Source organism: Bufo bufo, chromosome 3, assembly GCF_905171765.1.
Source record: "Bufo bufo chromosome 3, aBufBuf1.1, whole genome shotgun sequence".
Classification (NCBI taxonomy): domain Eukaryota; kingdom Metazoa; phylum Chordata; class Amphibia; order Anura; family Bufonidae; genus Bufo; species Bufo bufo.
Window position 1 is genome coordinate 572,731,311 of NC_053391.1, and position 21,659 is coordinate 572,752,969.

At 45.0% G+C, this 21,659-nt stretch overlaps 1 protein-coding gene across 1 annotated transcript in view; it reads left to right on the forward strand.

Annotated features, from left to right (window-relative positions):
- Positions 1-21,659, forward strand: part of LRP1 (LDL receptor related protein 1) — a 297,752-nt gene that overhangs the window by 159,196 nt on the left and 116,897 nt on the right. Inside the window, exons 15-18 of the mRNA XM_040425719.1 lie at positions 4,406-4,531; positions 11,226-11,366; positions 21,277-21,402; positions 21,512-21,628. Of these exons, the coding sequence (XP_040281653.1) occupies positions 4,406-4,531; positions 11,226-11,366; positions 21,277-21,402; positions 21,512-21,628 (510 nt within the window). The remainder of the gene's footprint in view (positions 1-4,405; positions 4,532-11,225; positions 11,367-21,276; positions 21,403-21,511; positions 21,629-21,659) is intronic.

The window sequence follows — 21,659 nt, forward strand, 5'->3', positions numbered from 1 at the left end:
ATCGCCGGGTAATCGGCGGCGGTATTACACTGCCAGATCATCGCTAACTAGAGTTCCTGCGATTGCTTGGCCAGTCTAATTCAGCCTTAACTTGTGCTCATACTGTAAGGAGTCTCTTATCTTGAGATAATTGATAGTAAACCAATAGTATTGGTAGACATAACAATACTATTCAGCATTGTCCAAAGTGTGGAGGAGTCATTGGATTGGGCCACTCGGACAATGAAAGTGCTGTGCAGTGTGACGTGAATGGTGTCCTTTGTCATAGTCCCTCAGACCCAGCATTGTTCTTGACCAGTCTGGATTTGAGTGTTTCCCCCCTACGCCTTTTGTTGATAAAGTGTTTTGTGCATTTACTAAGCAATGCAAATGTTGTTTATATCTGGATATCTAATTTCTGCTTCAGGTTTTATGTCAAACATAGGTTATTTCAAAATTCCCATGTCATTATTTGTGTGTGTGTGTGTGTGTGTGTGTATATGTATGTATGTATATGTGTGTATATATATATATATATATATATATATATATATATATATATATATATATATAAATAATCTATCCTGCAGTTTTTACATTGGCCACTAGGCCCAATAATAGCCTGATGCGTCTTGTTCTGTGGAGATCACTTTTCAGCAGTCCTCTCCTTATCACAAGCAGGAATACAATGAAAGAGAATCTCTCTGTATAGGTAACAGAATCCATTATTCACAGTAGGTGGTCTCACAGCTTGTCTACTCACCATCCCTGCACAATGACTTCTGCCCAAGTCACAGATCATACCTAGAAAACACTCCCTTAGACATCACTGGACATCTCATGTGTATGGTGCCTATGGTACATGTGGCTGCTGTAAAGCCTATCTCTTAATGTTGATAACAGCATCTCAGGCAACATGGCTGCCCACATAGTAACGTATATAAAACAGAATAAAAAAAAAATCTACCATCAGAAAATAGAAACAGATTAGAAAAAAGGAATACGTATCACTATCTGGTTTTACGGTAATTAAAAAAAATAGGTCACACCTTCCTCTTGAGAGCTTTCATTTTGTCCAGTATAAACTTCATGAATATAAAGTAATTTAGGACTATAATTTGGATTCTACAATCCTGTTTTGTCCTTTTGCTTGTTTTTAGTGCACAGAGTTTTTGTTCATTATAGATTTGGATAGAACCGGCACTCAAAACAATTGGAATAAGCGTGGAAGTAAATTAAAATTATTTATTAAACAGTAAGCATTAGTTATGCTATATTCTGTGTACATCAGAGTAAAAATTCATAAAAATGACATAAAAAACATAAAAATATATATACCAAATATATATCTCCAATATAGAGGGGTCTCAAATGCTGGGCACAGCAGACTGCATCCGTGTCCCTCCCAGTTGGGTAGGGCTATTAGATCGCAGGCGTCTATGCCAAAACAGAATATTTGAGATATACACCGTGGTACATAGCATAAAATACTATATTTGAGGGGATTCAATGGCAGGTATCCCACATAATCCTAATTGCATAAATTGCTCCAACGTGTAGGGTAGGGAATCTAAGATAGTCAGATGTGGTCTATATTTTGGACCATGAATGGATCGTCCAGCACCTGTGACAGTCTCAGATTCAAAGTCACTTGTCCAGCACGTCTGTAATCACAGTGCCTGTGCTGTCTCTCATGCAGAGAATTGGTGTAGTTCCTCTGAACTAAGTGTTACTCACTGTGTCTCCGTATAGGATCACTCAATTGGATCTGCGGCGGAATTTCTACCGTGGCGTCCCACGCTTCAGCTTTTTCTCCGCTGTGTTTGTGTTGGATCCGGTTAGTAGTAGGATCCCGTCTCTACTCTCGCGAGAGACCTGTGTTGGACCTGTGTTAGCTATTTCAGCTGTTACACTTCAGTGAGTCTTACAACACTTGCAGATCTTCTATAGGTGGATATATTCTCTCCGTCCTTTTAGTACATGGCCATGTACTGCTGAGATGATTCTTTCACAGGTAATACGCCCAGACGCGTTTCGAGATACCTTATCTCTTCCTCAGTGGGTATGACCTGTGAACACTGCTCTTGTGTGTTATATACTCTCATCTCAATTAGTTGATTACTTTCACCTGTTCCAAAGCTTGTATCAGGACATAGACGCTTTGCTTTTCATTTACCCTTTCATTTCCATATAGTGTTTCCATCTTAGAATCCTCTTTCAGTAGTATTAGTGGTATCAAACATAAATAAGTATATACATATATGATAACTATACACTCAGATATAGAATAAAAAATAAAAAATATAAACAGATATAGAAAATATAAAAAATATATAAAAGACATATAAAAAAGGCATATAAAAAAGTGGATGAACCACTGTAATATATATTGGCAGACATTTGAATTCCTACATTGTTGGGAAATGTTTTTATATATCACCATCATGTAGTCAATAATTATCTACCCACATTTGGATATTAATCCCCATACTCCTAAGGGCTGGTACGCTAAATCTAAGGATACTATTGAGATTTTATTATAATATAATCCTCATTTTATTAATAATCCTCATTTTTAATATGTTTACCTTCTTACATCTTTTTCTATATTATTTTTGTATATTTTTCTATTTCTATCTATGAGGATTATTAATAAAATGAGGATTATATTATAATAAAATCTCAATAGTATCCTTAGATTTAGCGTACCAGCCCTTAGGAGTATGGGGATTAATATCCAAATGTGGGTAGATAATTATTGACTACATGATGGTGATATATAAAAACATTTCCCAACAATGTAGGAATTCAAATGTCTGCCAATATATATTACAGTGGTTCATCCACTTTTTTATATGCCTTTTTTATATGTCTTTTATATATTTTTTATATTTTCTATATCTGTTTATATTTTTTATTTTTTATTCTATATCTGAGTGTATAGTTATCATATATGTATATACTTATTTATGTTTGATACCACTAATACTACTGAAAGAGGATTCTAAGATGGAAACACTATATGGAAATGAAAGGGTAAATGAAAAGCAAAGCGTCTATGTCCTGATACAAGCTTTGGAACAGGTGAAAGTAATCAACTAATTGAGATGAGAGTATATAACACACAAGAGCAGTGTTCACAGGTCATACCCACTGAGGAAGAGATAAGGTATCTCGAAACGCGTCTGGGCGTATTACCTGTGAAAGAATCATCTCAGCAGTACATGGCCATGTACTAAAAGGACGGAGAGAATATATCCACCTATAGAAGATCTGCAAGTGTTGTAAGACTCACTGAAGTGTAACAGCTGAAATAGCTAACACAGGTCCAACACAGGTCTCTCGCGAGAGTAGAGACGGGATCCTACTACTAACCGGATCCAACACAAACACAGCGGAGAAAAAGCTGAAGCGTGGGACGCCACGGTAGAAATTCCGCCGCAGATCCAATTGAGTGATCCTATACGGAGACACAGTGAGTAACACTTAGTTCAGAGGAACTACACCAATTCTCTGCATGAGAGACAGCACAGGCACTGTGATTACAGACGTGCTGGACAAGTGACTTTGAATCTGAGACTGTCACAGGTGCTGGACGATCCATTCATGGTCCAAAATATAGACCACATCTGACTATCTTAGATTCCCTACCCTACACGTTGGAGCAATTTATGCAATTAGGATTATGTGGGATACCTGCCATTGAATCCTCTCAAATATAGTATTTTATGCTATGTACCACGGTGTATATCTCAAATATTCTGTTTTGGCATAGACGCCTGCGATCTAATAGCCCTACCCAACTGGGAGGGACACGGATGCAGTCTGCTGTGCCCAGCATTTGAGACCCCTCTATATTGGAGATATATATTTGGTATATATATTTTTATGTTTTTTATGTCATTTTTATGAATTTTTACTCTGATGTACACAGAATATAGCATAACTAATGCTTACTGTTTAATAAATAATTTTAATTTACTTCCACGCTTATTCCAATTGTTTTGAGTGCCGGTTCTATCCAAATCTATATCTATCTACCAGAACTTAGGGGTGTTTTTCGAACCTGTGCACCTGTCGTGACAAATCAGAGTGAGCCACCTGCTTAGCATTTTCTGTATATTTTTGTTCATTCTGTTTGCGAGGTAACCATTTATTTCAGTTTCATAAACACAAGCTCCATGGGAAATATTCATAGACTGTACTATTGAGAGCTGTTAAAGCTTAGTGTAGTTAGTCTTTATGCCTTTAATTTGTGCCTTTGAGTTTCATAGCCATCACTGTTGTCAGAGAAGTGGGGAATTTTCGTTTATTCTCTTCCTTTTTAAATGAATGGTCTTTTTTTATTTTTTCTCCCCAATGATTTTTTATTATTTAATGCTTAATTCTCATCGCTAAAAGTTATTTTCTTCTCTTGTTTTTAAAGTGGGCTCCAATGCTTGCCGTGTAAATAATGGCGGATGTAGTAGCCTTTGCTTGGCGGTGCCGGGGGGCAGACAATGCGCTTGTGCGGAAGACCAGATTCTGGATGGTGACAATGTCACCTGTAAAGGTAAAGCTTCATTTTTTTTTATTCTTTAATGCTCACACTTTTAAAGTGACACGGTACTTTGGGAAAACTTTTGAAATCATTGTGACGTATCAAAGGTTTTGATCGTTGAAGGTCCAAGTGCTGAGACCCTGCCAGTCGCTAGAATGATAAATGAGAAGTGCATTTTCTCTTCGCTGCAGGAGGCTAAATTGAGATAGGCCTCAAGACTTTCTATCGGGTCTATCTCGCTTCCATCTCCTGCAGTGAGGAGAGAGCTTACTATGTGAGCACTTCTCTCTCCTCCTTCTAGCGGTTGGCAGGGGCTCCGCACTCACATCCCGACCAATCTAAATTTTTTATTTGTCGCTATGTCATTTTGAAAGTTTTCCCAAAGAACAGAGATGCTTTAATTTAAAGTGAGACCTCCTAGATGACCAACCTTCTAGAAACCTAGGACAGCACGAAACATCCTTTTTACACAGGAAAACAGGCTTTCGTAAGAATGCTCATTCCCAATTGTCGTCCAGTGTAAATGACCGTACGTTTGAGGTCCTGATCGGCCTCAATGATCCATGGGGTTGTATGTACTAATGATCCCACCAATTAAGCTGGCTGATCATGCCATCAACTTGCAGTTTCGGCTGATGAATGACCGAAATTTTCCAGCATGGCGGATTACATTTTCAGCAGACAAGAGTCTGCCATTGGCGATGGCGAACAAATTGCCTGCACTAGTTTTTCAAATGACAGTCGGACGGAATGGCCGAAATCTTACGTGTATGGCCACCTTAGGAGTGCCTCCAGCCTTGCAGACCCAGCAAGCCTGTCCATGTATTACTTAATCTGCCATTTATTTGAATGGCTAGTATGAAATACTAAATAACCCATGCAGTGGTGAGACAGGAGGTTTGTTCTACTTTTAAAGAGGACCTGACAGCGCCCTAAACATACCTGGTTTAGTAAATCTTCATTCCCAGCGAAGTCAACTTTTCTTAGAACTCTGTATTGTGCTGTTTCTCCTGAAAGTGTATGAATACATTGACAACTGTGTGCTGTTCTCCTCCCCCTTGTCTGACAAGGGCAAAAGTTAAAAAAACATATTCCAGGAAAAATAACAGAGTAATGGCACAACACAGTCATAAGAATAGATGCTCCAGAATTCTAAAGTATTTACTAAAATGGACATGTTGGGAAAACCAACAGGTCCTCTATAATTTTAAGATGGCCTCAAAAATTATATTCAATTCATTCCAATCTCAGTCCTTTTATTGGTCTCTTCTGTTATATGGAGAAGTCCCCCTTGGCTCAAATTTATTCCCCCAGACCACAATTCTTAAGGATGCGGCCATAGCTGTCAGTGATGTCTTGTTGAAACATTATGAAAGCGTCTGACTGAACTGTGGCCACCAAGTCAAGCGAAGCCTTTCATTTTGCACTGACCCAGATGCATAAATATAAGCTTGTGAACACCCGGCATTGCCGCCTGTTATTGATTCAGCAGATGGTGCATGTCAGAGGTATATTGTGCATTAGTTTCTGCGTGATTGGAAAGGGGCACCTTACTGATTTTCCTGAGAAAATAGTCAATGGAGATGATGATCCACCTGAATGCTTTCTACAGAAGGGTTGACACCTGTTTTCTTACTTTGTGAAACCAACGAATAGACATTGCTTGTATTTACTGTTGTGCATGAACGTTTGTGAACCCTTCAGGATTTTCCATATTTCTGCATGTGTTTGGCCTAAATCTACATCAGATTTTCACACAAGTCCTAAAAGTAGATAAAGTTAACCAAATCAAACAAAGGAGTAAAAAATATTAGACTCGTCATTTATTTATTGAGGAAAATGATCCAATATCGCATGTCTGTGAGATGCAAATGTTTGTGAACCTTTGCTTTCAGTACCTGGGGTGACCCCCTTGTGGAACAATAACTGCAGCTAAACGTTTCCGGTAATTGTTTAGTCCTGCACATTTAGCCCTCTTTACAAAACCTCTTCAACTCTGTTATGTTGATGGCTTTCTCCCATGAACTGCTCACTTCAGGTCCGTCCACAACATTTCTATTACATTAAGTTCAGGACTTTGACTTGGCCATTCTAATATTTTAATTTTATTCTTCTTTACCCATTGTTTGGTATATTCTGCTCACAGACCGATATCCCGACATTTTCCTTTAGAATTTACTGGTATAATTCAGAATTCATTGTTCCATGATGGCAAGGCGTCCTGGCTCAGATACAGCAAAACAGGCCCAAACCATGATACTACCACCACCATGTTTCACAGACAGGATGAAGTTTTTATTTTGGAATGCAGTGTTTTCCCAAAAAAGCCTCTCATTTAAACCAAAAAGTTCTATTTTGGTCTCCTCTATTTACAAAACATTGTTTCAGTATCCTTCTGGCTTGTGCAGATGATCTTCAGCTACCTGCAGACGGGCTGCAATGTTCTTTTTGGAGAGCAGGGACATAATGGTCTTGAATTTCCTTCATTTGTAAATGATCTGTCTGACTGAGGATTGTTGGCGTTCAAACTCTTTAGAGCTGGTTTAGTAATCTTTTCCAGCCTGATGAGCATCAACAGTCTTCTTCAGAGAGCCTCAGAAATCACCTTTGTTCATGCTATGATATATTTCCACTGACATGTGTTGTGAAGATTAGCCTTTAATAGATCCCAGTTTTTTAAAGGGAACCTGTCACATTAATACATAACATAGTACATAAGGCCGAAAAAAGACATTTGTCCATCCAGTTCAGCCTGTCATCCTGCAAGTTGATCCAGAGAAAGGCAAATAAAAACCTGTGAGGTAGAAGCCAATTTTCCCCACTTTAGGGGAATAAAAAATTCCTTCCCGAATCCAGTCAGGCAATCGGAATAACTCGCTGGATCAATGACCCCTCTCTAGTAGCTATAGCCTGTAATATTATTACGCTCCAGAAATACATCCAGGCCCCTCCTGAATTCCTTTATTGTACTCACCATCACCACCTCCTCAGGCAGAGAGTTCCATAGTCTCACTGCTCTTACCGTAAAGAATCCTTTTCTATGTTTGTGTACAAATCTTCTTTCCTCCAGACGCAGAGGATGTCCCCTCATCATAGTCACAGTCCTGGGGATAAATAGATGATGGGATAGATCTCTGTACTGACCCCTGATATATTTATACATAGTCATTAGATCTCCCCTCAGTCATCTTTTTTCTAAAGTGAATAACCCTAATTTTGATAATCTTTCAGGGTACTGTAGTTGCCCCATTCCAGTTATCACTTTAGTTGCCCTCCTCTGGACCTTCTCCAGCTCTGCTATGTCTGCCTTGTTTACAGGAGCCCAGAACTGCACACAGTACTCCATGTGTGGTCTGACTAGTGATTTGTAAAGTGGTAGGACTATGTTCTCATCACGGGCATCTATGCCCCTTCTGATGCAACCCATTATCTTATTGGCCTTGGCAGCAGCTGCCTGACACTGGTTTTTGCAGCTTAGTTTGCGGTTTATTAAAATTTCTAGATCCTTTTCCATGTCAGTGTTACCGAGTGTTTTACCATTTAGTATGTACGGGTGACTTGCATTATTCCTTCCCATGTGCATAACTTTACATTTATCAGTGTTAAACCTCATCTGCCACTTCTCTGCCCAAGCCTCCAATCTATCCAGATCCCTCTGTAGTAGTATACTGTCCTCATTAGTGTAAATTACTTTACACAGTTTAGTGTCATCTGCAAAATATTATATTTTACTGTGCAAGCCTTCTACAAGATCACTAATAAATATGTTGAAGAGAATCGGGCCCAATACTGACCCCTGAGGTACTCCGCTAGTGACAGTGACCCAATCTGAGTATGTACCGTTAATAACCACCCTCTGTTTTCTATCATTGAGCCAGTTACTTACCCACTTACAGACGTTTTCTCCCAGTCCGAGCATTCTCATTTTATATACTAACCTTTTATGCGGTACAGTGTCAAATGCTTTGGAGAAGTCAAGATACACGACATCCATTGATTCGCCGCTGTCCAGTCTAGAACTTACCTCCTCATAGAAACTGTCTGAGCTGAAGGCAGCATGTTATAGAACAGGAGGAGCTGAGCAGATTGATGTATAGCTTTGTGGGAAAAGATTCAGTAAAACTTAATTAATTTATAGATGTAAATTACTGCTCATTCTAGACTGTGAAGTTATCTCTGTATACACACGTCATAAGGGGAGACTGTCAATCTTTGATAAGACCACCTCCATGACTTCAAAGCTCAGAATGAGCAGGAATTTACAAGAATACATGAAAACTTTTACTGAATCTTTTCTCTTAAAACTATATATCAATGTGCTCCACTCCCCCTGCTCTATAACATGCTGCCTGCAGATCAGACACCATGTTGAGCTTGGCAGGTTCCCTTTAAATCAGACAGGTCACCCAATCACACCTGATTGTCATCTTATAAATTGAAAACTCCTGAATCTAATTTCATCTTCAAATTATCTGCTAAACCTAAGACCTCTTTCACACGAACAATAAGGAGTGTGTCAGAATCTGTTCAGGAAAAAACCCATGGTTTGCACGCAAGTTCAGTCAGTTTTGTCTACATTGTATTCAGTGTTAAAGTTTTGTCCATGCGGGTGCGATCAGTTTTTGACGTATTGTTCACGCTCGTCAAAAAAAAAAGGAATAACCATCTACATCTGCAATCCGTTTTTCACTGAAGCCCCATTCACTTCTATGGAACCAGAGCTGCGTGATTTTAACGCAGAATATACAACATGCTGTGATTTTTCCTGAATGCAGAAATGATGCGTGAAAAACGATGCTCACGTGCACAAAACCCATTGAAATGAATGGGTCAGGATTCAGTCCAGATGCAATGCGTTTGCTTCACACATCACACCCAGACGGAAAACTGGCTCATGTAAAAGAGGTCTAAAGGTTCACATACTTAGAGACTATATGATATTAGATCATTTCCGCAATATATAAATGACCAAGAATAATATTTGACTACTTTTAGAATGTGTGTGAAAATCTGATGTTGTTTTTGGTGAAATTTATGCAGAAATATAGAAAATTCTGAAGGGTTCACACACTTTCAAGCACCACTGTAACCGGTTTTAACCTTATTTTTATTTGTAGGAAATACAACTTTTATTGTAAGTACTGTATATATGTTCATAAATGTTTTTGTCTAGAAATAAATAAATGAAAAATGTTTTCTGGTATTGGCTTATTGATGGCCTATCCTGAGGATATAAGGTCAATGGGAGATCCAACTCTTTGAATGCCCATTGATCAGATGTTTGAAGGGGCCTCGGCTTGAGCGATGCAGCCTCTTCGTTTGTTTACTTTGGTCCAACCATTTGAAAGCCTTTGAAGTCTATGAACACTTAGAATTGGAGCATTTTTTTTATTTATTATTGCATTTTACTAATATTGAGCTATATAGACGGTAATTTTTTTAAATTGGTCTTTATGAAACATCCTGTAGGGTTAAGTTCCAGCCTATCTACCGATTATCTTACTTTCAGATTCACATTGAGCTGTCATGTTGCTGTTTTGAGGGCTGGATGTATAGCCACTATCTCTGAATTCCTGACATCTTATAAACACTTATTTATGCCATTCTCTTCTCGGATTCATAAGACTGTAGCTATAATGAGTGACTATGAGCTGTCATGGATTCAGAGATAATGGCTAAACGTCTATCTACAAGGGCTACACATGGAGCCGTCAGAACAGCAATATGATGGCTCAGTGGGAAACTAAAAATAAGATACTCTGCAGATAGGCGGCAACTTTTCACCCTGGCAGCCCCTCTGACTTGAGCATCTGAGCAGTTTATGCTCCGATGCTCTCCTTTGCCCTGCGCTAAATCACGCAGTAAACCGGCTAGGGCAGCGCTAAAGCCCGCCCATCAGAGCCGGTGACGTCACCGAACACACTGCCGGGCGGAAGCTTCCGCCCGGCAGTGTATTATGATAAACAAAAGAGCCAGTGCCCTGCTCTATCTAGCACAGGGCAAGGGAACGCATCGGAGCATGAGATACTCCGACGCTAGCCTCAGGGGGGCTGCCTGGGTGAAAATAAGGGTATGTTCGGGTTCAGACATGGGACAAAAACAGTTGAAATTTTTTTGATGAAGACCAACTGAAATTTTTTTTTTTTTTTTTTTTTTTTTTTAAGCCCACAATGAGTAAAAAGCAATCATAAAAAATTGTCCCAAAGGTGTTCATAGTAAAAAGGGACAAAGCTGCAATACCCTGCACTGTGGCTATTGTGTGTACGGTGTACCGGTATATAGTGACATAATTGCAGCACTGACATGAGTGTCTTGTCCCCTTCAAACAGCTGATCGGTGGGGTCTGATATTGGTGACCTATAATAATGATAGGCCATCAATATTCTAATCCTGGAAAACCTGTTTAATTTTTGTTTATAATCAATATGAAGAATAATCTAGTCCCTACTGCTCACCTTTATAGCTAGGGAATATTCAAGCTGAATGTCAGGATCGTACAATATCATTAGTGATAAGTGACCCCAGATCTCTGCCACAGATGTGGACATGAACCTGAACATGTACAATCAGCATTTTAATGTATTCCCTGAACAAATTACACAGTAAAGTCTTATCTCCAGATTTTAATTAGGTTCCTCCAAGTTGGATTCTTATTTCAATAAGCAAGCTGCAGGGTTAACATACCAATATTCTATTCTTTTTCAAGCCAATCCATCATATATCCCTCCTCCTCAATGTCAGCCTGGGGAGTTTGCCTGCAAGAACAGCCGCTGTATCCAGGAACGCTGGAAGTGTGATGGAGACAATGATTGTCTAGACAACAGTGATGAAGCTCCTGATCTATGCCGTAAGTAGCCATTGGTAGTGGTAGCGTGTCTTCAACTTTGATATGCATTCAATAACCAGATCTTAGACCTTCAGCGTTTTTAGGGGAATTTCTCTCAAGGGAATGCTGATAGATACTTCTCCTAATGTGTGCCATACTTATTAATCCCAAAAATCTGGTCAGTTTCTGCAATATAGATTTTTGTCTCACTGTCTCTAAGCTAGTTTAGATGGGACATCTATAGTTAGACATTGCAGTTCCTTCTGATGTCACTTATGAAAGGCTTCTCACTACTAGTACTAGAAATCGTCTCACAGGCAACAGAACATTTTGACCTCCTGGCTCTCCGAATTTAGTACTAACAAGATTGCTTCTGCTCTACTCTTAACATATCGGTCACAAAGAAAGCACAATGCTTCCTTTTCTTCTTGGCTGATGTGATAGATGGAGAAGATTGCACCCTGGACCAGTATGCACCACTCAGCCCTAAAAACCACTGACGGGTGACGTGAATAACATTGATTGTCTCATGACAATGATATCTGTCAAGGGATGGGATCTATTAGGCAGCAAGTGAACAGTCAGTTCATAAAGCATTAGGATCTGAGCAGTTTTGACTAGAACTGATCTGTGATGGATAGTCAACTGGGTCAAAACATCTGTAAATTAGCAGGTTTAACAGGAAATGCCTGGTATGCAGTAGTACCTACCAAAGATGGACAACCGGTGAACCCACAACGAGGTACTGGGTATCCAAGACTTGTTGTTTCCCTGTCTGGTCTGATCCTACAGAATAGCTACTGTAAATTGTTGAAAAAGTTACTGCGCGCTGTGTAGCCGCTAATCAGTGTCCTTGTTGAGTCATGTCCACTGCTGAAAGCACCTACAATGGGTACGTGAGCATCAGAACTGGAATATGGAACAATTGAAGAAGGGGTTCTGGTTTGATGAATCATTTTACATCAAGTGCAATGATTACCCCGTGTGCAATGATTACCCCGTGTGCAATGATTACCCCGTAAAAAGGTGGCACCAGGATGCACTATGAGAAAAAGACAAAAAGTGATGCTCTGTCTAGGCAATGCTCTGTTGAGAAACCTTGGGTCGTGGTATCATACCGGTGTTAGTTTGCCATGTACCACCTACCTAAACATTATACAGACCAAATACAGCCATTCATGCAATGATATTCCTTAATTGTAGTTGCTTTTTTAATCAAGATAATGTTCTAGCTGCATTGCAAAAATTTTGGAGGAATAGTTTACCCCCTTGCTGACCACCTGTTGACTGTATATATTTGGGCGGCTGGCATATTTCTCTGCACAGACGCAGAGATCGCAACTGCACGCTAATCGTGAAGCTGTGAGAGCAGGGAGCTTGCTATCAGTGACAGTAGGTCTCTCCATAAAGAAGGCAAGGATTATCTCCCCTGCCTTCCCCATCGCTCTATATACAGTGCTAAATGAGCACTGTATACAGAGGTAAGAAAGCGCAAAACACATACAGTCGTGTGCATGTAGTATAAGGCTTACATGCACACGACCATATGTCTTTTGTGGTCCGCAAATTGCGGATCCGCAAAAAAAAAAAAAGATGACATCCGTGTGCCATCCGTTTTTTTTGGGGGCTGGTCCATTGTAACAATGCCTAAAACGGACAAGAATAGGACATGTTCTATTTTTTTTGCGGGGCTACGGAACGGACATACTGATGCGGACAGCACACGGTGTGCTGTCCCCATTTTTTGTGGACCCATTAAAATAAATGGGTCCGCATCCTATCCGCAAAAAAAAAAAAGCGGAATGGACATGGAAACAAACAATGTTTGTGTGCATGTAGCCTAAAGAACATGACAAGATTTTAGATGGTGACTTGGCCTCCAAATTCCCCAGATCTCAATCCAACTGAGCATTTGTGGAATATGCTAGAAAAACAAGTCCAGTCCAATGAAGTCCTATCTCACAATTTCCTGCAAATGTCATTGGCACAGGACACCCGTAGAGGTCTTGTGGAGTCCGTGCCTTGACGGGTACGAGTTGTTTTGGCACCACCAACGGAGGGTCTCCTGTACGCAATGTTAGGCAGGTGGTATTAATACCATGGCTGATGGGTGTAATGTCATCTATGGCATGGCAAGAATTGATTGAAGAAAATGGGAAAAAACAAATAAGAGATCAAAGCTTTCTTTTACATCCCAGCAGAAGTGACTTCACAATTGCTATGAGGCATGTGCTTGTAATATGGTTCAGCACAACAGCTTAGAGTTTAAGGACATTTGAGCGTTGACACCTGGAATGTTATTGATACCTTGACTATAAGAACAGTTATCTGTAATTTTCTGTCTTAATGGCACACTTGTCCCTCCGGGTGAAATTTTCTTGCGCTCTACAAGCGCATTAGGCTCTTAATTGCTGTTGCAGACGTAGATGCCGCTGCAACGGTTGTCCGCCACAGAGTGTGCACATCGTAGCAATTACATCTCTTACTTGGGGAAGATAACTGTTTTCTGTGCCATGAATGTAATAAACTCAAAGTAGTGGAGATCAAAAAGTATTTCCCAGGGCAGAGATGGAAAGGAGCCATCACCTTAGTTCTTACTTATTTCTCGCCCATATTCCTTGGGGGACACAGGAAACCATGGGTATAGCTCTGCTCCCTAGGAGGCGTGACACTAAGTGAAAGCTGTAAGCCCCTCCTCCATCAGCTATACCCTTCAGCCTGGAGAAGAGACTGCCAGTTTTTGCTTAGTGTCCAAGGAGGCAAGACACCCCCTGCTTATGCAGGGTTGTTTTCCTATGATTTTTTAGTTTTGCGTTATTTGTTGTTTTTAATTCGGTTTTTTTCTACCTACAGGGACAACAGAGGCGCATTAGACCCCTCTGTTTCTCCCGGGGTTGAGTTGCGCCAGTGCCGGTAATTCCGCACTGCCGCCTCCCCCACAGAAGACAAGGTGGACCAGGGCAGCCTCGCTCCCCTGCGTCCCGCCAGCTCAGGGTCGCCCGCACGCCAAGTCCCTCCCCCGGCTTCCTGCCACTGCGGTGCCAGGAGCTGAAGGGGCGACCCCGCTGGATGGATTGAGGGCGAAGACAGCGTATGGTGAGACAGGCTGCTCCAGCCTCCCCTTCCTCCCTCCCACCGCTGCTACAGGCCTCCTGGGCTCCCATGGCCACTGTTACTACATGGCCACTGCTACATCGTGCGCCCCCCCCCCCCCCCCCCCCGGGCATATATCGGGACAGTTACCGGGCAGGGGAGTTTATCTGGGCAAGTCCTTGGCAGGGACGCTGCCTTCAGGGGACGGCTGCAGGAAAAAAGCAAGCCGTCTGCCACATCCAGGCGCGGAGGGGGCCATTTCAGGCCGGCACTTCATCATCCTTGGGGGTTAAAGTCATTTTGCCGCGCGCGCGGCTCTGCTTCAGAGCGGCAGAGAGGGGGCGGAGCTTCCTACATGCGCTCCGCTACTTCCGGGTTCATCGCACAGTGCTGCGTGGAATCCTCTCTGCAGTGCGATCCGAAGCCGGTGCTGCTGCCTCTCCTCCACAGCCTCCTCAGTCTGTTCCCCTTACCGCTGCCGCTTGCATCATCCGGGTCTGGTAGGACTTTTAACCCCCTCCGTGCCACAGTACTGTCGCTTGGGTGTTATCCCCGTTCCTTTCCTTGGGGTCTCCCACTTTAAGTGCAACATCTTTGTTCCACCATGTCAGACCCTTCTACAGCCGCCAAGCCTTGGTACCATGCCTGTACTGCTTGTAGGGAACCCTTTCCCCGGGGGCAGTCTGATCCGCACTGTACTGCATGCCGAGCTCCACCGCAGCCTCAGTCGCCCGCTGTGTCGCTCCCTGCTGCCTCTGACCCGCCTGACTGGGCTAGATCCCTGTCCCAGGCCGTGGAAAGCCTCACTCATGTCGTGGGCCGCCTAATAGACAGGCCACCTACCCCGCAGGACGCCTCTCTGATTGTCGCGCCCTCCGGGTCCACTGCTTCTGCCGCTGCAGCGGGTTCACTCTCTTTTAGTGACCCCTCCCGAGCTAGGCACTCTCAGAAGCGTATTAGAGTAGAGCGAGCCTCCTCCTCGGATGCCTCCCTCTCCCCGCCACGCGTGCGCACCCAGACGAGCCTCTCCTCTCCAAAGGATTCGCTCTCTGAAGGTGAATTGGCGGTTTCAGATTTGGAAATGGACTCGGCCCTGCCGTCCAAGCTAGCCTCAGCGATGGGTCAACTCATCTCTGATATTCGTGACACCTTTAAGGTGCAGGATGATCCCCCTAGCTCGGACGCAGCTAGCGTCTCATTTATCAGACCCAGGCAGGTCTCAAAAGTCTTTCCAATCCACTCTGATTTCTCCTTTGTGGTGTCTAAGGCTTGGGCTCGCCCGGACGCCCGTTTTGTCAACCCCAAGAAGCTGGACATTTGTTATCCTTTTCCAGCCGATGTCGTGGCCACATGGTCTTCCCCACCCAAGGTGGACCCCCCTGTGGCCCGGCTGTCAAAGAACACGGCCATCCCTGTTCCCGACGGGTCCTCTCTTCAGTCAGCGGAGGACCGTCGCATGGAGACCCTTTCTAAGGGCATTTTTGCTGCCTCCGGTTCTGCTCTCAGACCGGTTTTTGCCTCTGCTTGGGCAGGGAAAGCAATCTCTGCTTGGGGTGCGCAGCTGGAACAGGAGTTGGACTCGGACGTCCCCATCCAGGACCTGCGTTCCTTGGCCCAGCTTATTGTTCGGGCCGGGAATTTTGTTTGTGAGGCCTCCCTTGATGCGGGAGCCCTTATTGCACGCTCCTCCGCCCTGGCAGTTTCCGTCAGGAGGGAGCTCTGGCTGAAGGTTTGGAAAGCGGACGCTGCCTCCAAACGTTCCTTGGCGGGGCTACCGTTTGCGGGTTCCCGCCTTTTCGGGGTCCGCCTAGACGAACTTATTTCGGAGGCCACGGGTGGTAAAAGCACCCATCTTCCTCAACCCCAAGCCAGGGGCGCCCCCCGCGGACGCCCTGGTGCGTCTCGTTTTCGGGCCTCCCGCAGGGCCTCTGGGGCTCCCACCACAGCTGCCGCTTCGGCTCCTCCCCAGGACAAGCATAGGAAGCCGTTTTTTCGGGCGCAGCCCTCCTGGCGCAAGCCGCAGGCTGCCCGCACACCTGCAGCAAAGCAATCCTCTGCCTGAAGGCGCGCCCCCACCCACCCGGGTGGGGGGCCGGCTCCTCCTTTTCAGGGACGTCTGGTTGGCTCACGTCTCCGACGCCTGGGCCCTCGAAATTGTGTGCTCCGGATACAAAATCGAATTTGCATCCTTCCCTCCAGATCGGTTCTTTCGCTCCCGCCCGCCACGGGACCCGAAACGCGCGGTTGCGTTCTCCGCGGCCGTTCAAGCCTTACTGGACAGGGGGGTGATTACCCTCGTTCCTCTAGAGGAAAGGTTCCAAGGGTTCTACTCGAACCTCTTTGTAGTTCCCAAGAAGGGAGGTTCCGTGCGGCCCATTTTGGACCTCAAAAAGCTCAACCGTTTTCTCCTCCTTCGACGGTTTCGGATGGAGTCCCTCCGTTCCGCGGTGGCTTCCCTGGAGCAGGGAGATTTCATGTCTTCCATCGATATACAGGATGCCTACCTCCATGTTCCGGTAGCCCGGTGTCACCATCGCTTCCTCCGATTCGCCGTGGGGGACCTCCACTTCCAGTTTGTCGCCCTTCCCTTTGGGCTGGCAACAGCCCCCCGGGTGTTCACCAAGGTCCTGGCCCCGGTTTTGGCCTTACTCCGTTCCAGGGGTGTTTTTCTGCTACCGTACTTGGACGATATCCTCATCAAGGCTCCGTCCCTTTCTCAAGCGGTTGCCAGCGTGGATCTCACTCTAGAGACTCTGACGAGGTTCGGTTGGGTCATCAACTTCCCCAAGTCCTCCCTTCCCCCCTCCAGACAACTGGTCTTCCTGGGAATGCTTTTAGACACGGGAGCGGCGGAAGTACGTCTTCCCTCGGAAAAACGTCTGATCCTCCGTGGGGCGGTTCGGGGTCTCCTTCTCCACCGTCGACCGTCCTTCCGCTTCTGCATGCGGGTCTTGGGGCAGATGGTTGCCTGCTTCGAGGCGATCCCGTTTGCGCAGTTTCACTCCCGCCCTCTCCAACGGGCGATCCTCTCCTCCTGGGACAAATCACCGCAGTCTCTGGATCATCCCTTCCATCTATCGCCTCCGGTGAGGTCATCTCTCCGCTGGTGGTTACAGTCCCCTCTTCTGGGCAGGTCTTTTCTGCCACTCAACTGGTTGGTGGTTACAACCGATGCCAGTCTCTTGGGCTGGGGAGGCGTGTTTCCTCCCCGATCCGTCCAGGGCATTTGGTCTCCATTGGAGTCCAAACTCTCGATCAATGTCCTGGAGCTGAGAGCGGCCCTTTTGTCTCTACGACACTGGACTCATCTGTTGAAGGGTCATCCAGTTCGTGTACAATCGGACAACGCCACGGCTGTGGCGTACATAAACCACCAGGGGGGCACTCGCAGCGCTGCTGCAATGAGGGAGGTCTCCAGCTTTCTCCGTTGGGCGGAAGCCCACGTCCCGGCCCTATCGGCAATTTTTATTCCAGGGGTGGACAATTGGGCGGCGGACTTCCTCAGTCGCACCACTGTCGACCCCGGCGAGTGGTCTCTTCACCCGGAGGTATTCGAGGCCATTTGCCTTCGTTGGGGCATACCGGACGTGGACCTCATGGCCTCCAAGTTCAATCACAAGGTCCCCGCCTATCTGTCCAGGGCCAGGGATCCGGGAGCTTGCGGAGCCGACGCCCTCGTTCTTCCTTGGCGAGGCTTCGCGCGTCCATACATATTCCCTCCCATCCCACTCCTGCCCAAGGTCCTTCGGAAGATCGCGGCGGAAGGCGTCTCAGTGATTCTGGTCGCTCCGGACTGGCCCCGCCGGTCTTGGTATGCCGACCTCATGCTGCTCCTGGCAGACGCGCCCTGGCCGCTGCCCGCCAGGGAAGATCTTCTCTCTCAGGGACCGATCTTCCACCCGCGTTTAAGGTCCCTACGTTTGACGGCGTGGTTGTTGAGACCACCGTCCTGACACGTAGGGGTTTTTCTGCGGACGTCGTCCGCACCATGATCCGTGCCCGCAAGCCGTCCTCTTCTAGGATCTATTATAGGACCTGGAGGACCTATTTGGGGTTCTGTGCCGATCTGGGGATTCCTCCGCTCCGCTTTTCTCTCCCCACCGTTTTGTCCTTCCTGCAGAGCGGACTTGCCCAAGGTCTGGGTCTTAGTTCTTTGAAGGGTCAGGTGTCTGCGCTGTCCATTTTGTTTCAGCGCCCACTGGCCCCCCTTGGTCCTGTCAAGACCTTCCTTCAGGGCGTGGCTCACGCGGTTCCCCCGTACCGGCCTCCGGTACCGCCCTGGGACCTGAACCTGGTTCTCTCAGCGCTCCAGGCTTCTCCTTTCGAGCCTCTGCGGACGGTTTCCTTGCGACTTCTGTCCTGCAAGTTTTTTGTTTTTTTTTCCTTGTAGCCGTCACCTCTCTTCGGAGGGTGTCCGAATTGGCTGCACTCTCCTGTCTGGAACCTTTCCTAGTGTTCCTCCAGGACAAGGTAGTTCTTCGTCCGGTCCCTTCCTTCCTTCCTAAGGTGGTCTCCGCCTTTCATCTGAACGAGGACATCGTTCTCCCCTCTTTGTGTCCTTCCCCTTCCCACCCTAGGGAGAGGGAGCTTCATCGCCTGGACGTTGTCAGGGCGCTCAAGGTTTACCTGGAGGTAACCAGCTCTTTCAGGCGTACTGACTCGCTCTTTGTGGTTCCGGAGGGGTCACGCAGAGGGTTGGCGGCATCCAAAGTTGCTATCGCCCGTTTTGTCAAGATGGCTGTTACTGAGGCTTATCTCGCCAAGGGCAAGGTTCCGCCCCTTGGTGTTACCGCTCATTCCACTAGAGCGGTCGGGGCTTCCTGGGCTCAGAGAAATCGGGCTTCTACGGAGCAGATTTGCAAGGCGGCCACTTGGTCCTCCTTGCACACCTTCACCAAGTTCTACAGGGTGCATACTCATGCGTCGGCTGACGCTGCTTTAGGCCGTCTGGTGTTGCAGGCGGCAGTTGATTGATGCCTCTGGTGTTGGTCTAGTTTGTTCTGGTCCCTCCCTTCTGGGACTGCTCTGGAACGTCCCATGGTTTCCTGTGTCCCCCAAGGAATATGGGCGAGAAAAGGAGACTTTTGTATTACTTACCAGTAAAGTCTCTTTCTCGCTCTTCCTTGGGGGACACAGCACCCGCCCTTCATTTGGGTTTACAGTTGTGGTTCCGGCTTGGTTGCCCCCGTTGGGGCTTGACGGTTCTTTTTTCCGGTTGGTGGTTATCTTTCACTACTTGGACACGCAACTGGCAGTCTCTTCTCCAGGCTGAAGGGTATAGCTGATGGAGGAGGGGCTTACAGCTTTCACTTAGTGTCACGCCTCCTAGGGAGCAGAGCTATACCCATGGTTTCCTGTGTCCCCCAAGGAAGAGCGAGAAAGAGACTTTACTGGTAAGTAATACAAAAGTCTCCTTTTTCCTTCATCTTACCCTTCTGCTATGAAAGACATTGGTTGGGCTTCCGCTTCTTATACATTGTTTCAGTTAGTTTACAGATGCTGTGCCCCTACACGTTACTGGACATTTTCTAATGGATTTATGTATGTTTATTGAGGGGTAATTTATGTCCAGAAAAGTAGGCCAGCTCCGAGGAGCTTCCATTATTAATGTAGTGTTGTTGCTTGCAGCTCGCAACTTTTAAAAATGTGTTGGCTCCTGCCTCCATGTGTTGTACTCTCATACATATAGGGCCAGATTTATCATTAGCTCAAGTCACAATAATGGAGTGAAAAAGTCGCAAATGTTTGCGCAATCGATAAAACTGCACAAAAATTTTTGACTTTTTTCGGCTCTGCGCTATGCGCGCCAGTTTTCTGAAAGTGGGCGTGTTTTCTTATGTAAATAAATCTCTAGACAGATTTACTATTGCGACTATTTAAAAAGTCTCAAAAAATTGCGCAATTTCACTCCAGTGAGAACCATGCTTATCTTATGCAACTTTTTATTGGAACATGCGACTTTTTCGTAAAAACATGTGACTTTTGTAAAGCCGCTTACTGAAGGATAAACTGCTACCATCAAACCACATTTATTACAGTCTTAATGGGCTGATCATAAATCTGACTTGGCTAAAACTGACTTAAGCCATATGTGAAAGTGGAGTGAGCCGTCAGAGTAATGATAAATCTGGCCCATAGTGCCTAATTACCAGCATCCTACAGGGTGATGCCGAAATAAAACGGCCAAATAGCCCTTCAATACAGCTCTCTACATGCCTGTGCTAAAGACTACCACCATACACTGCACAAATAAGATACTTGCCAAATAATAGCCCCATACATAAAGCAACAGTGCCATATATTACCTAATAATAATGGTGAGTCAAAAATATTAAGGTCCCTAGTGTTGCCCCTGTCAGCAGATATATAGGACATATGGACAGAGGTCTTCAGGAGACTACATCTTTAAAGGGTTGTCTCTTACCTCCCAGGTGAAAAAAACAATTAGGCAAAAAAATGCAATTCATCTGATCATTCTGTCCCCAATATCATCTGTTGGGGGAGAGTAGGGAGCTCCTCATACACATTTAGACTGTCAGCTGATGCTCCTGAAAATTCACTTGTGTATGGGGGCCTTTAAATGTTTGGGAAGATAAGACCAGTAGGTGAAAGGAATACTTTTTTTTATAATCCTCTGTATCTTGCAGGACACAAACCCACATAGTAGTTAGCCATTGTGGTCTTCACAATGAGTGAATCCAGTATTTGCTACCCATCCGCTTTTTCTTTTGAATCATGATATAGTTCTTTCCATTGAATGCTCCCACACCTGCTTGGCTTTGACAGAACGTTCAGACGTCTGCAGTGTTTTCTTAAAAACGGTCTTGTCTTTATCTAGATCAACACACTTGTCCATCTGATCGATTCAAGTGTGAGAATAACAGATGCATCCCCAACCGCTGGCTGTGTGACGGCGACAATGACTGTGGCAATGGAGAAGATGAATCCAACTCTACGTGTTCAGGTGAATGTCATGTACACATGATAGTATCTGAACACCTCTATTATATTTGTCATCCTTGTTCACTCACTGGTTCCTCTTCAGTGACATTCATCCACCTTCTGCCTTACAGCCCGTACCTGCCCTCCTAACCAGTTCTCCTGTGCTAGCGGTCGTTGTATCCCAACTTCTTGGACTTGTGATTTAGACGATGACTGTGGTGACCGTTCCGATGAATCCTCTTCATGTGGTGAGTTAATGCTTCTCCAACCTATAAAAAA